Source organism: Cricetulus griseus, chromosome 7, assembly GCF_003668045.3.
Source record: "Cricetulus griseus strain 17A/GY chromosome 7, alternate assembly CriGri-PICRH-1.0, whole genome shotgun sequence".
In the NCBI taxonomy this organism is placed as follows: Eukaryota; Metazoa; Chordata; class Mammalia; order Rodentia; family Cricetidae; genus Cricetulus; species Cricetulus griseus.
The window spans coordinates 47922191-47938765 of NC_048600.1; the positions used below are offsets into that span (position 1 = coordinate 47922191).

Here is a 16575-nt window from a genome sequence, read left to right on the forward strand (position 1 = left end):
AACAAGTAGATTTTGTGTGCATTAACTTAACTGCATCACAGTCAGGACAAGAGCAGCCCTGACAGTCAGGAGCACTTGGGCCTCATTAGAAAACACCTCTGTGGTGAGATTGTTCTGCACTCTTGCCAACACTTGTTCCAGTCTTGTTTTGATCTGTAGTTGTTGGGCGCTGCAGGAGTCTCTGGAGTTCAGCTTGTACTTTTTGGTGGCTAGTAGTGTCTTGCTTATTAGTCAGTATGTACCTGCTCTGGATAAATGTTTAAATCTTATACCCATTTAAAAACTTAGTTTTATTTTTATGGTTGAGTTTTAATTTTTTAAAAGATTTTTTATGCATTATGGAGATGAGCCCTTTAATTGGATAAACAATTTTTCTCTCATTTTTTTTACTTTATTAATATCATCCTTGGAATCAAAAATAACTTTATTTTTTGGGGGGGAGATAAGTTTGTATTTATGTACAGAAAACTTAGCAGTGAGTGTACATTTAACCCAGTTTAGTAGATAGTTCTTTGGCCTTTGACTTTTCCAGCTTGGTATTTGGAGCCACATATTTGGGACCCAGAACATTGCCTCCCCAGTTGCATCATATCTGTCTCTCATCATATCTGTTGTTGTAATTGGTTCTAATAGCTTCCACCAGCTTAGCCAGAGAATCCTTGTCTTCCTAGTTAACCTGTGTGAAGGCAATGGTGGTACATGTCTTCCTGTGGACCAGTCGTCCCAGCCTGGCTTTTTCCCTTGATGATACAGTAGGGGACTCCCATCTTCTGACACAGGGCAGGCAGGAAGACCACCAGCTTAATGGGGTCTACATTTTGGGTGATTACCACAGCTGAGCCTTCTTATTCTCCACCAAGGTGGTGACTGTATTGACTCCTGCTCAAATGGCCTCTTAGTTGGGACATCCCCCTTGTCAGCAGCCTTCTCAGCACGGGCCAACAGCCTTTGCTTCTTCTCCTGCTTTGTCTCTGGCTTGTACTTGTGGGCAAGCTTGAGCAGCTGGGTAGCTGTTTGCTGGTCCAGGGCCTGGGTGAATAGCAGAAGGTACATTAAGCTGCTTATAGAGGATGTCTCTTTGCCGCTGCAGCCGAATGTAATGGGACTATTTGACGAAGCGTGTGAGATCTTGTTTGGGCTGGATATCCTGCCCAATGCCAAAGTTCTTAGGCCTTTTCTCAAACAAAGGGTTCACCACCTTTTTGGCCTCCTGTTTCTTCACAACAGTGGGAGCTGGGGCCACCTTCTTCCTCTTGGCCTTCTTTCCCTGGGTATCTTGCTTGGCTGGAGAAGAGAGAGAAAGAGAAAAAGGAATTGTGGGTAATAGACACAAATAACTTTAGTTTTGGTGATACTCAGTTTATTTTTTTGTGATGTGTGTACTTTTGTTGTGATACCTAAGGAATCATTGCCCGATAATAGAGGTTCACTCCTTTGTGTTGATGCCCCCCTCCCTTACATAATTTTGGCTCTTCCATTTAGATCTTTGATGTATTTTGAATTAAGTTTTCCTATATGGCATGGGGTTGGGAGTCTAACTCCATTTGGAGGGGGTGGGCATAGAAATACCTGCTCATTCCATTGGGCTGCAAATGCAGCTGGCTCACTAACTCAGGAACTCCAGCAGCTGTGTGTCTCCTTGTTTGACTTACCACATAGTGAGTGTACCTGTGCTTATATCATCATGTATGGGATAGTAAGAAACTGGTGAGAAGAGGAGGATGTAGAAGGATGTAGAATGTGAAGATTTTGTATGTCAGCACATTAAGTGTGGTGTGTGAGCTTAGTGTGAAAGCAAAATCTGGCAAATACCTGAGCCTTCCAGGAGAAGTTCTCTCTGTGAAGACCTCAAAGTTTAGAGACTTCTAAACTCCCCTGTATTTCACTCCAGTTTTATTTACCTATAGCCAGGAAAGCTCATGCTGTCCAGTTTCTACCCCAGCCCATTAACCAAGAAGAAAGTTTATGGCGAGTCGACTATTTGGGATCATTCTTGGAGTGTGCCCTTGCCTTCCTACTGTGCAGCCACACTATCTTTAAGCTTGCCATCCTTCTGCCTCCACCTGCCCAGTTCTCTCTGAAGGTATTAATGGCAGGATTTGGTGTTGTCTTACTAACAGTACTGCTGTCTGTCTGCAGGTGTGGAGCACGAGCACTTGTGAGTTCGTTCGCACTCTGAATGGGCATAAGCGGGGCATCGCCTGTCTGCAGTACCGGGACCGGCTGGTTGTTAGTGGATCATCAGATAACACCATCCGGTGCGTAGAAATTAGATTTATTTATTTATTTCATTTACAAAAACCAATCAATAGAAAACAAAACCAAAAGCGTCTCTTACTTCAGAATTAGAACACATAGGAGTTTATTCCCCGTGGATCATGCAGAGGAGAAGGCTTGATGTGGCTGGTTCTTTGGTTCTGTAAGACACTGCACAGCCAGTGAGTCTGAGACCCAGCCTTTAGGAACTAAGCAACCCTGGTATCTAGTACACACAAGGCACTCCACTGAGTTTCATCAGGGTTGGGGAACACTGGGATTAGAGACCCTGGCTGTGTGTGATCTCCCTGTCCTTCCTTGCTAGACATGTTTTTTACTTTCCTGCTCCAAGCCCATGTCTTCTCTGGGAAAGCTCTTCCAAAACCACCTGACTCTGTGGATTTATCAGCTGAGATACCAGGAGAATTCCAGGGACTAAGCATAATTGAGTTGATTTAAAAATAAAATGCCTTTTAAAAGTTTCAAATTACATAAAACAGAATATAACAAAGTGAGGTTTCTTGCCTAAGTTAGTGCTGAAAGCACAAATGCTAGAAATCGATTCTCATATTCATATATATATATATATATATATATATATATATATATATATATATATATATATGATATTGATATGAGCCAGGAGTGAGATGGGAATTTGGAATTCAAGGAGAATGAACAGTCTTACCCATGTGGAACAGGTGTACAGAACTTGAGGAGGGCGTGAGTCATGTGAGAATTTGTTTCATAGCGGACTGTTTCTTGTTTAAGGCTATGGGATATTGAATGTGGTGCCTGTCTAAGAGTCCTAGAGGGGCATGAAGAATTGGTCCGATGCATCCGTTTTGATAACAAGAGGATTGTCAGTGGCGCCTATGATGGGTATGTGTTTAGTCTGCACATGCATGGCTATAGCCTTCTTAGGAACAAAACTGCTATCTGCATGCTGGACTCTGTGTGAGAAAGATCTGTCATACCAATGGGTCAGGTGAGGATGCCCAGACTCAGAAAGATGAAGTAAGCTTGCTTCAATCACCATAGCCAGGCACTTGAGTTCTAGCTTATGTTCTAACTCTTACTAGAAATATAAAGGGTAGGACCTGCAAGATGGCTCAGTATGTGGAGGTGCTTGCTGTGCAAGCCTAGCAACTGGAGTTTAATTCTGGAATCCCTGGTGAAGAAGAGAACTGACTCCAGATCCGTGTGCATATGAATATGCATGGGAGCATGCACACAAATTAAACTATTGGAAATTGTGTTCTTCGCCTTAATTATAAATAAACCAAGAACACCACTACCCCTCCCTCTTTTCTTCTTTTGTTCTCAATGACAAATGGAAGCTATAAGCCCCAGTCCTGCCTTATATATGCTTGGTCACTGGGCATTAGTGCTCTAACCATTTCTTCATTTGGAGAAAGGCATCCTGAGAATCTTGTACTCAGTCCCCCAAGTAAAGAATTTTGTGACATAGATAACTAATTACGAAATGAATTTGGTAACCAAAAGTCCCCTATCTGTTTATCTCCTTAATAGTAACATCCCTTCAAAGTTTCAGGAGCTCTGGGAAGGTTTAGGTTCTTTTTCCAAAATTAGATACTCAAAATCTAAGTTCAAAAACTCAGAAACACCAGCATGGTGCCCACTGGGTTTGGTGAAGACTTGCAGGTGCATTGTGTCTTGTCATGGATATGCCCACTGTGTAGACAGGATTAACTTTTGCATTAATCCCAGTCTCATTTTCCCTTGTAGGAAGATTAAAGTCTGGGACTTGCAAGCTGCTCTTGACCCTCGGGCCCCGGCAAGCACATTGTGTCTTCGCACCTTGGTGGTATGTGATTTATTTGGGTGGACGGGTACCCAGGAAAGCTTGTGTCTTGTACCATGCTTTCAGATATTCATGGGTGATTTTGGCCAGTCAGGATGTAGCACCTTTACATACTGCAGGGTCTTCTGTAGGCTGGCAGGCATCCTCATAGACTACTACATTCCTCATGTAGCTTTGGAGTCTTTAGTGTGTGGCTTCAAATTTTATAACTGCACAGTTGTGTACTGTTAAGGTAGAAAGTCTTCATTATAGATTATTGCTTTGGCACATAAAATAGCACTTTAATTTTTAAATTTATTTTGAATTAATAAATAATTGTGTATTGTTAAAAGAGTATGGTGTGATATTTTGGTCTATAATATATATTATAGAAATACTGTCTACTAATTGATCTATCAGTTTTAGGGTTTTTTTTGAGTGTGGTAGAAATAGTAAAAATCTGTTTTTAAACCAAGTGTGGTAGTTCAGACCCATAATCCCAGCACTTGGGAGATAGAGGCAGGAGGATCAGGAATCTAAGGTCATCATCCTTGGCTACATAGTGAGCTTGAAGCCAGCCTGGGATACATAAGACTCTATCTCCCACCTGTAAAACCAAAACCAAACAAACAAAAAAATCAAAACCACTCTTCATAAATTCTGAAGTCTACAACATTTTGCTTTTTACTGTGGTCACTCTAGTTCAGTGGATAATTGACAGGGGTTCTTGCAGTCTGACTGAAACTTTGGACCCTTTGATGAACATTGGATTCAGCCTATCTTTCTCCATCCAGTCTTTCCCCATCTTCCACGCTGATATCCTTTTTGCCTCATTCTGCGAGAGTCATAGTCTGTGGGATCATTGTTTTCCTGTGCCTGGCCTATTCCATTTAGGTTTTTTTGTTTTGTTGTTGTTTGTTTTTAGAGATAGGGTTTCTCTGTGTAGCTTTGGAGCCTACCCTGGTACTCCCTCAGGAGACCAGGGTGGCCTCGAACTCGATCCGCCTGCCTCTGCCTCCCGAGTGCTGGGATTAAAGGCGTGCGCCACTAACGCCCAGCTTCCATTTAGTTTAATGGCAGAATATCTTGGTTGCTTTAAGAACAAACAAATAATTTGATTCATCAGTCTTTTGTAATATTACCAAAGCTGTTGATATCTAATTCTGTGGCTGATTCTGTTGGATTCTTTTTTCTTGATAAGGCATCTGAAAACAATGATGGACTTTTCTTGAAAATTTTCAGCAGTTTTGTTATTTCCTAAAAAATTATTTTTAGATCTGGGTGTGGTTTCCTAGGCCTTTAATCCCAGCACCGGAGAGGCAAAAGGCAATCGGATCTTTTGAGTTCAAGGCCAGCCTGGTGTACTGATTAAGTTCCAGGGCTACACAGGAACCCTTTTCTTTGGGATATATATATATATATATATATATATATATATATATATATATATTCCATCTCCATATATAGTTTTTCTTTTTATTTGTGTAAATGTTTTACTTGTGTGTACATTCACCTTGTGTATGCCTGCTGTATCCCCTGGAACTAGAGTTATGGATGGTTGTGAGCCACTATGTGGGTGCTGGGAATTGAGCCTGGGTCCTGTGTAAGAGCAACAAATACTCTTAACTACTGAGCATTTGCTCCATACCCAATGATTGTATTTGCATTTTCTTATTTCCTTCATTGACTAGACCAGGCAGGCAGAACTGCGTGGTGAGGGCCACTCTTGCTTTCACTATGAGTTTTGATGTCTGCTGTGGTTTAACATAGATAGATGTTCTTGGTTATGTTTTTAAAAAATTTTAATCGTAGCTGGGCAGTGGTGCCACTCAAATTTAATCCCAGCATTCAAGAGGCAGAGGCAGGTGGATCTCTGTGAGTTTGAGGCCAGCCTGATCTACAAAGCTAGTTCAAGGCTGGCCAGGGCTGTTACTCAGAGAAACCCTGCCTCCATAAACCAAAAACGATTGTAGCAGCTTCGCCCTTCTGATTTCTGGTTTTATAGCATATCCAGAGTGGATATTAACTGATGGCATCTGTGAGGTAATCACATAGCTTTTCTTCCGTGACATGTTACTAGTCCACAATGTAGGACATAATGTTTATAACTTTTAAAAAAGGGAGGGAAGGAAGGAAGGAAAGAAGGAAGAGGGGAAAAAAAAAAAAACCTAGAAGGCAAAGCCGAGCATTTGTTCTCAGAAAGGACATGGCTCAGTGGTTGGGAGTCGTGCAGGAAGCTCAGATAAATGCTGACTTTGCGGCCTGAGTTAAGTCCTGGCTCTGGAGGTAGAGGCTGTAAAGATGGTACTGTTAATCAAGCTCATCTTCCACAGGAACACTCTGGACGTGTGTTTCGACTGCAGTTTGATGAGTTTCAGATCATCAGCAGTTCCCATGATGACACTATTTTGATTTGGGATTTCTTAAATGTGCCTCCCAGTGCCCAGAATGAGACACGCTCTCCCTCCAGAACCTACACCTATATCTCCAGATAGCGGTCTGCACTTTGGCCCAATCTGGTGAGTGTGTTCAAACCCCTGGACTCTTCAAGGCTTTGCTTCTGGTCTTTACCTTCTTTCTGGGAATTCCTTGGTGATGTGAACAAGCCTTTTCTGGACCTAACAGGTCTCACAATAAAACCCTGCGCACTGTGGACTCTCACATCATTGTTAACAGGTGATGGATGTGGTTGCTGTCTTGAAAACTGGCTTCCTAAGTGATTTCCTAAATGGTCATGGCCATTACACTCCAGGATAGTTATTCAGGTTTGATTTTGGAGTGCAGGAATCAACATTTTTTTCCTGGTCCTTTGGTTCTGTGGCTGTCAGATGCACATACACACGTACATGCACACACAAGGACAATCCAAATTCCTCTTCTTCCCACCACCACAGTCCATTGCTGTCTCCTAAAGAGAGATCACTGATGTGTGTGTCAGCCTTGAAAGCCATGCTTCATGGTGAGGGCAGCAGGTGCTTTAGGAAGCAAGTCCTTAGTTCTAGTTACAGAGCCATTGCACTGTTGCTCAGTTTAGAAGGATGAGAGATAGCCAATTTGCCCATATCCCAGATACCCATGACTACTAAGAACAGCATTCCCAACTTGAAGATTTGCCAGGGGCTACTGGATTCTGTGCACATCATACTTTGGAGACTTATACCCACCCATACTTGTGTGATATGTGTGTATAAAGACTTTGGTTAAAATTCTCTTGATTTAAAAGCAGTACTTAATTCTTTGTATTTTTTTAAAATAGTTTTTTCTTTTTTTATTAAAAAGTGCAAAACATCCATGTGTAAAACTGAGAAACTGTGGGGATGGAAAGATCAAGAACCCCTAATACCAAGTCATGCAAAGTCTTAGTCAGTTAAATGACTTTCAAGAAGTTTACCTTGCTCAGGGCTAACACACTGTAGTCAAGCGCTGAATTTGACCTTCTGTATGCTTTGTTTTTCTGCCATTCCAGGCCAAAAATAGTTCTTATATTTTAAACACTTGAAAAAGAAAATTTGATGCCATGTAAAAATTATATGATATTAAAATTCCAACCTCTATGAAGTCATTTTGATTGGAGCATAGTTACATTCATTTGTTTACATTTACTGTGATGGCTTCTTGTGCTTCAGTGACAGAATTGAATAGCTGGGACAAAGTTCACACTGCCTATGTAACATGTCAACCAATTCCTGTGTAGTCCTTTAAGAATAAAAAATCTGCATCAAGAATGGCAGATCTATGCTGCTTTGGACAGCTCCCTTTGATCAATAGTGCTAGTTGAGGGGAATAGCTCTCCGACCCCAAATGACTGTAAGACATGGTGGGCTGGTGATACCTGCTGTGTGTGTGTGTGTGGGGGGGGGCATCAGCATCAAGGACCTGAGAGCCACTCAAATGTTTACTGCTCCTGGTCTCCCATGTGTTAACACTGTGCTCACACAGTCATCTACTCACTCACTACTTTCTCTTGGAAGATTCTTTATAAGTCCATTGAAAAATCCACCTGGCAGAATCTTGTATTCATTAAGTGAGATCTTCAGAGCACACACACAGAGGCAGAAGGCATGGAGCTCTTGACTGGTCATAATCAGAAAAGCCTAAGGAGCAGGGTGTTGAAGGTGTGGCCTCCCTCCTTGTCTTCCGCTTTCCTTCTTGAGCCTGCCTCTTGTTCCTCTCTCCCTGCCTGCCTTGTCCTTAATGTCTGTTCTCTTTCTTCTTCAGGGTTTCCTGGTCTTGAACTACTGGCTACATGGCTACCACATGCCTAAGGGAGTTCGTTCACAGCTGAGTTCTGGGGCTGGAATTGGTTCTAGATGCTGGGTAGACACAAAGCAGCCCCACTCTTCAAGCCCCAACGTTTCTCACCGCCCCCGGCTCTACTTGGAGAAGGACAGCTTAGCTCACCAACTGCAAGTAGAGCAGCCGCTCATGCCCCTCCCTCCAGTGAAGAGCCCAACTCTTCCTTCCGATGCACATGCTCACAGGAAGGACACATGGCTTGTTCTTCAGAAGCAAGGCGACCATCGGGTGAAGACTGGCCTCTAATTCACATCGCTTTGCACCTTGGTTTGGTACTAAAAACAGCATTGCATTTTTGGTGAAGTGTTGGGCGTTCAGGGCTTTCCTCTCCAGCAGCAGCAGCAGCAGCAGCAGCAGCAGCAGCTTCTCTTTAGACCTTCAGGTCATCGTCGTTCTGACGAACATAGGAATGTGTCGGACAATGGACAGCTCTGGATTATTTTAGTATTTTTGGATTACACTTCCTTTCTGTACCGGTTTCTTTTAATTTAAAGAATAAGCAAGTTATATTACCTCTCCATAGGTAATATAGCTATTTTCTTTTATTAACTGTTCTGTTCCCTCATCATTTCCTGATATTTGGTAGAGTAACACCTTTATCCACGTGCTTGCCTCCTAATTTAAAATACTGTACCCGCATGTAGATATAATGTACATAACAATTCAAGCTCAAGGTTGCCGTGTAGGGCCCCCTGCATGGAGACACTGCTGTGGAGTGTTGCTCTTAGCAGGAGGTGGGCCTGAGAGCCTGACTCCAAGGTTGCTGTGATTTCCTAGAACCTTCTGCAGTATTCATTTGCGTTTTATTTGTCACTGTCCTGTGTGCGCTGTTTTCAGATGGAACTTCAGAAGTTTAACATGGTGTTTATTTGTTTTTTGACATCTGCAGTGGACAGGTAGCTTCGCAATCTACCTGTCACTGTGCTTTTCCTCATGAGTACCCCTCCCGAGAGCTAATGGTCACCTCATCATGGTGATCTTGGCTTCTCTGTCCAACATCCTTCTATGTGGCAGTTACCCTGAGGCAGGGAGAAGGCAGCCCTGTTGACGGGGCTCCTGGCTTTGGGCTCTGTGCACTCTGGCAGGGTGTTGGAGTCAGCTGCTGAGTGAGAGCCTGCGGAGCAGGTGAGCTGTTCAGAGCCACATTAAGGGCAAGGCACTCCTGTGTGGAGCATAGCCTCAGGCCCGTCAGCTCTGGTGCCACTCATCACTCAGTTCTCAAAGCTCCGAGTGGGAGGGGGCACACAGAAAGGACATTGGTCAACATTGTTTCCCTCTTTCAAGATTAGGTTTTGATTTGCCCCTCTCCATTGTTTCCAAAGATCAAGGAATGTCAGTACCCTTTCAAAGGACCAACCAGCCCTCCCTGTGAATGGAGCCTCTTCCCATGGAAGCACACTCTAGGAGAGAGAAGGCCTCTGGGCTCCACTTGTCCTGGCATTGTGAATGCTGTGGGGATCAGTGTGTGTTGGTGATTTGTTTACTGGGTTGATGTTGCTTTTTAGTTGTTGGTTTCTTTTCTTTCTTTTTTCTTTTTTCTTTTTTTTTTAATACATCATTCTCACATGCTTCTACATTTGTTTCTGAGAGGTGGGGGCTCAAATGTATACAAAGTAGTCCCCTGTCTATAAGGGGAGTGTGGACACACCACTCACAGCTCATCATCCATTTGACAGGAATGCCCAGGGGATAGGGAGGGGGAGGGGAGGAAGTGAATTCTGAACAATTGGACTTTTCTGTTGTTTTTGCATGTTAAATATAGAAGTTCGTGTCCATCCTTGGGAGATCATGGCCTTCAAATATGCACACGACCTTTGAATTGTGCCTACTAAATTATAGCAGGGGACTTGGGTACCCAAGGAATTCCAATTTCTGGGATTACAGTAGTAATTCCCAGTTGTACTCTGGACTTTATTTTGCTAACCGTAATTGAGCAACTGTAAATTACTGCTATATTAATGTGTTAAAGCACTGGGGTAGTCTAATTCTAACTGGTAATTAATTATGTTTGCCAATTATCTGTTTGAAATAAATATGTGTCTGAACAGCTATTGAAACTGTTAAATTGTACAGATATTATCATGACGGCTTTGTACTGTGGAATGTGCTTAATAAAAAAGTTTGACCTTTGTCCAATAAATTGCTAAGTAATGTCAGTAAATCAAGATGAGTATTATGCAGTACACCTGGCCTGGCTTCATGGCCTTTGTTACTTCAGCTACTAATTCAAAGCCAATACTCTCAATAAAGTGTTGCAGTACTCCACTGTTCCGTTACATTTTTCAGAAAAACAGTTTGGTGCCATCAGGAATTTAGTGACATACCTACAGGCGGATTTTCAAAGTCATCTGGTCTAGATGGTAAAGGTGAAGATGTTGTTTGTTGCCTGTGGAATTTCTCACCTTCCGCCCTCCCAGAAAGCTTCGAGAGCCCAGGGCTCCTCCCCAGCAGATCTGTGTATCGGGTGTGCATGAGTTCTTCATAAGCTCTGCAGAATAGGAAAGAGGCCCCAGGTACTTCCAGGTGAGTGAGAGGAGCCTTCCTCTTGAAGTGGTGTGCATGATGGCACTACAGATGCAGGAAGTGAGCTTGTCATGAGAGTGGGCTTTTTGAATGAGATAGAACAGTAAGAAAACTAGTTTAAAACCCTAAAAGTACAGAATGCTGCTTCCCCCACTCTAGGCCCCACACCCTTTTTTTTTTTTCTGGTGATCATTCCACATCATTCTTGTTCAATGGCTTAGTATTTGCTTATAAGGATATATCTTTTTGACAGTTCAATTGAGAGTGGAGATTGGCTTGTTTCTTGCCCAAGTGTTAAATACAGTAAAGCTGTCCCCTGTGGTTTGGGCTAGTCCTTAGGAGCAACAAGGGATAAACTCCCAGTGTGGCCTTGATGAAGGAAGGCCCAGCCTGGGTGGTCCTGGGTTCTATAGGAAAGCAGGCTGAGCAAGCCATGAGCAGCAATCCTTATGGCCTCTGCATCAGCTCCTGCCTCCATGCTCCTGCCTTGAATTACTGCCCTGACTTCCTTCAGTTGATGAACAGTGATAAAAATTTTAAATAGAATAAACCCTTTCTTTCCCAACTTACTTTTTAGTCACAATGTTTTATTACAGCAGTCTAAGACAGATTCTGACCTCTTCTCCCACAGCTGGTAAAGACTCCCTCCCTCCCTCCCTCCCTCCCTCCCCTCCCTCCCTCCCTCCCTCCCTCCCTCCCTCCCTCCCTCCCTCCCTCCCTCCTTCCCTCCTTTGTTCCTGAATGCCTCAGATACATCCTTCATGCTGGGGTTCTGTTATACTCCTTGACTGCTATCAGAGATGAGTTGCCCTGTCATTCTAGCCTGCTTGTCGTCTAAATAATAAAGATGGGCCCTTTGATGCTCCTCCAGGTTAGCTACCAGGTGTTCCTGGTTGGGGTCTTTGCACCCTGTCTGACTTGCTGTTTGGGACAGCACATGGCAAGCTCAGGTGACTGCAAGTAATGTAGACCTAGTGATGCCAGCGCTGATCTCAAGGTGCCCTAGAAATCTAGAGTATGTGCTCACCCAACTGCTAGAAGCATTCGTTCTAGATGTATTCCTATTGTGTATGAGTGTTTTGTTTGTCTTGAGGTTTCTATCATTGTGATAAAAAGCCATGATTGAAAGTAACTTGAGGAAAGGGCTCTACTCTCAGGTCATATTCCATCACTGAAGGAAGTCAGGGCAGGAGCCCGGAGGCAGGAACTGAAGCAGCGGCCATAGGGGACTGCTGCTTACTGGCTTGCTCCTTCTGGCTTGTTCAGCTTGTTTTCTTCCACCAGGAACAACAGCCTGTGGTGGCCCTGCCCACAGTGGGCTAGGCCCTCCCACATCAATCTTTAATCCAGATGTTCCACAGGCTTGCCTATAGTCAGATCATATGGAGTGGAGCATTTTCCCAATTGAGGTTCCCTCTTCTCAGATGACTCCAGCTTGTGTCAAAGTTCATAAAACTAGCCAGCACTGCCTGCCTATGTGTATGTCTGTGCAACAAGTTGTGCAGTGCCTACAGAGGCCATAAGAGGGCTTTGGATCCCCTTTCTTGAACTGGAGTTGCAGATAGTTGTGAGCCACCATGTGGGTGCTAAGAACTGAACATAGGCCCTCTGCTAAGCCATCTCTCCAGCCTTTGGCAACTTTTATTTTTAAGGCAACCTCTCCACCAGCTTGTGTCTCTGAACTAGTGGGATGATAAGCATTTTTAGTGAGGTGCTGATTCACTGTATCAGTGAAGGACTTTGGGGCTTATAGAGGAAAGGGACAAGATAGAGGATAGGCCTTGTAGCATCTTGTGTAGTGTACAGTAGTTTGTGAAGAGGTGTTTAACAAAAGACAAGAGGAAGGAGCCAAGAACTGGATTCCATAGTTTCCCATTGCTGGGTGTGTTCTGATCAGCTGCCTGCTTCAGCGGGCACTTGGGTTCACTTTATAGCAGGGCAGGGTGTAGGTGTAGGGTTGGCTTGCTCTCTATCAGGAAACTAGCTTTTCTCTGCAGAGCTCCAGAGAATCCAGACTCCTGCAGGCATCATGCACTAAGTTGTCTAGTACCCAGTGGGTGCCCAGCTATCATGGTGCCAGCATCTGCCTGAAGATAGGGTAGTGGGCCCTTGAGAATTTTTGTTTTTGGAACGGCCTCTGTAGCCTAACCTATCCTTGAACTCACAGCAGTCCTCCTGCCTCTGCTCCCAAGTACTGGGATTATAGGCATTAACACCCCTCACCCCTGTTCCTGGATTGGCCTCTGATGATCTAGTTCACAGATGTAAGCATGGCTGCTCAGGCATAGCTGTGTGAAAGTGACAGGGCAGACATGCGAAACTTTCCCCTGGTGGATTCTCAGCTGCAAGAGTTGAGTGAATGGAATCATGGAATCACACTGCTCCCTGACTTCCTACTCTCTCTACTCCAATCCTCTCCAGGAGTGGTTTGCTTTTGTCACTGTGTCTGAAACTTCTTCCTGGGCTGGCGTGGGAGAACACAGGAGAGTCTTAGGAACAGCTCAGCCTAGTGTCCTACGGAGCCCCCACCCCCACCCCACCCATACACTTGGTACCAGTTGACTTCTCTTGCAGGCTGCATTCTGCAAGGACTGGCAGCTGGCAGGAGAAAGGGCAACTTTGGGCCCAGAGCCCTCCCCCAGGACTGGAGCTCTGTCATCTTTGTGCAGGCAGGTCAGTGTGAGCAAGGACATTCATTGCATGGAACCTGATCTTTCACAACTAGGATGCAAAGACAGTATTTTAAAAGTGCCGTAGGGATTAAGTTGTATAACCTAAAAATGATGCCTGGTAGCTCCATTGGTGACACTTAAATAAGGCATAGTGGTGTCAGGGATGGCATGAGAGGGGACACTCAGGCCAGCCTGGAACAACATGAACTGAGAGTCCCAGGTAAGGACTGTCCCCCCACAATGGAGCCTCGACTTCGCAAGCAGGGCCTAGGCTGTACATTATGTCCTCTGTGGAAAAGATGGGAGAGTGCCTACATTTGCTTCTGGTCATATTGGTAGCCACAGTGGACATCTTTGTAGGTGGCTCTTCTCTCCATGCTCTATGGGTGCCATGATGCCAGCAGAGCCCTACTCCTTGTGGAAGAACCAGGCCTCAGGTTGTGTGATTCCCTTTGTGCTGGCAGACCCTCTGCTCACCTCCTTCCCTTCCACACACACCCTTGGCATGCATTTTGTTTTTGTTTGCTTTTTTTGTTTTGAGACAGGGTCTCACTGTGTAGTCCTGACTGTCCTGGAACAATGTAGACCAGTCTGGCCTTGAACTAGAGATCCACCTGCCTCTGCTTGCTGAGTGCTGAAATTAAAGGTGTGTGCCACCACACCTGGCTTCTGGCATGATCAATAGTGTGTGTGTGATGTACCTGGACCAACACTCAAGGTGTGATTGAGTGCAAGGGACAGGGTGCTCAGGCATCAGGCTCTGTCCTGGGCTAGTGAGCTGGCTGTCTCCTGTTGCAATTCAGGAGAAGGATGCTGATGGGGGTGAGGGCTTGTCTGTGGAGGGAGGTAAGAGTGAATGACATATTGGGTGCATGTCCTCTGTGTACCATTAAGTGGCACTGTGACAGAAAGGGGACACAGTCCCTGCTCTCATGAAGCTTGCATTCCAGAAGAAATAGTCCCCTGTACCTGCTCCAGTGGGCCAAAAACACATGGAATACCAAGCTAAATTAAGATGAGTAAGGGCTGTGAATCTGCCGGCAGGGGTTGGAGGTTTGGGATACCTAACCGAGACCTCAATGGTAAGGAGTCAGATACATGCTAAGTCAAGAAAAGATGTTTCTAATGAGGCTATGGAGAAACAAATGCCCTGAGGTAGGAAACCCCTGGAGTGGGCATCCAGTCCCTGAGAAAGGAAGATTTGGGGGGAGAAGTGTGTGTGGACAGGTAATGCTTTTGAGTTTGAACAATGGAGGTGTTCAGAGAGTCGCTGGCCTGAGAGCTACCTAGGAAAGGGGCTTATGGTTGCTCCTGAGTCTGGAGGAACACGTGGGTCTAGGAGAAAGGAAGGTAAGTTGTGGTACAGACAGAACCAGAATGCAGGCGTCTCCCTGGGAGTAGTGGCTCTCTGCTGCTCACACGCTGAACATCTAATGTCACCTCCCACTCCTTCCAGGACTCCGGGATCCTGTGACAGCCTCCAGCCTCTCCCTGGCTCCTGCTCGCTGGCTCCCTCCTTGGGAATGTTCCTGAGGCCCATATGCACAAACAGCCTGGGGCCAGGTCTGCACCTCAGGAACAGGAGATAAAAGGGGCCATGGGGACTTTTCCACCAAAGGCAAAAGCAGTTTGTAGAATGGGCTGTGAGGTTTTGTTTCAGGAAATTTCATCATGTCTCCGAGAAGGGGGTGGGGATGGGAAGGTGTGTGTGGGGGGGAGAGACGGTGGAAGGGTGGGGGGATTGGTCCCAGACTTCCTTGCCCCTTTTCATGTTGCTAACACAGGTGGCCCAGGTCAGCCTCAGGTCAGCGACAGTTGGCTCTTTAGTGCCCCTCTGTGAATACTTCATTTCTGTAATAGTTTTTCCTTTAAAAACAGCTCTGCCTTCTTTGGCAGATGGTGACATTCCATTAGCATATGGAATATTTTTCAAAACACATCCAAAAGTGTGTCTCTTACGGAGGAGCCAGGATAAAAGCACTCACAGGCTTGAAAAGTATGTTGGAGCAACTTGGCATGGAATGGAAGGCCACACTCCCTGTACACCATCGTCTCTGATCCTCACTTGAACCAAGAAGAGGTCTGCCCCTGAGGGTATCCTGCCACCTCTGCAGGACAGACACAGCCACAGAGCAAAGCTAGAAAGGTGACTGGGGGACAAAGAACACAGCTGGTACCTGGCAGCATTGCCCATGTGGCCCCAGGAGTAGTGCCCTGATCAGCCTGGGATGCCTTCCCACTGAAACTCATCTGCCACATAAGGCCAGCCAATCTCTTGCCTGTACAAGTGAGATCAGGCCACCACTTCCCTTGTAAGGATTCAGGTATTATGCTGGCCTGCCCCTGTCACCTGGCAGAATGCACTCAGGCAGTACCCTGGTCAGCCCAGGGTTCCATGGCTAAGTAATCTGCACTCAGGTGCAAAGGACCCCTTTAACAGAAAGACATCCACCCATTTACTCTTTCCCTCTGTTCCCCTGGTGAAGATAGGACTTTTCCTGTCCTCTTCTGTCCTGTCTCTGTGTCTCTCTTTACCTTATTTTCTTACCTCCCCCTCAATAAAACTGTCAATATGAGTCATGTGTACAGGTCTCTGTTTCCCCATCCACCCCCTGTCCATCATCTGCCCCAGGACCAGGGACCTCCCACCTACAGTCCCAACTCATTATTCTTTATCCTAATATCCCTGCCAACACTCCAGTGACAACTACTGTCCTCCAGATCTCCCAGGAACTCTGCTGTGAACTGTAGGGCTCTCACTCCTATTTTGGACCAGGTTTCTCTGGTCCAAAATACTAGCCGTAGGAGTGTTCTCCATCTCTGTTCTTGCCTCAGGACTTTTGCACGTGCTGTTCTGCCTAGCAAGCATTTCTGTCAACATATGCATGGCTGCTTGCTTTCTTCCGTGGTGTGTGTGTGTGTGTGTGTGTGTGTGTGTGTGTGTGTGTGTGTGTGTGTGTGCGCGCGCCTGTGTTTCTAGACAGGGTTTCTCTTTAAAAAGGGTTCCAGACATACAAAAAAGGA

The 16575-nt window shown here is 45.2% G+C and overlaps 1 protein-coding gene across 4 annotated transcripts in view; it reads left to right on the top strand.

Annotated features, from left to right (window-relative positions):
- The window catches only part of Fbxw11 (F-box and WD repeat domain containing 11), a 102334-nt gene extending 91713 nt beyond the window's left edge, over positions 1-10621 (top strand). For all 4 annotated transcript variants that reach the window (XM_027425196.2, XM_027425198.2, XM_027425197.2 and 1 more), the window contains 5 exons: positions 2140-2258; positions 3028-3138; positions 4006-4084; positions 6394-6579; positions 8279-10621. In XM_027425196.2, coding sequence (XP_027280997.1) covers positions 2140-2258; positions 3028-3138; positions 4006-4084; positions 6394-6555 — 471 coding nt within the window. In that variant the 3' untranslated portion in view covers positions 6556-6579; positions 8279-10621. The remainder of the gene's footprint in view (positions 1-2139; positions 2259-3027; positions 3139-4005; positions 4085-6393; positions 6580-8278) is intronic.
- The last annotated feature ends 5954 nt before the right edge of the window (positions 10622-16575 follow it).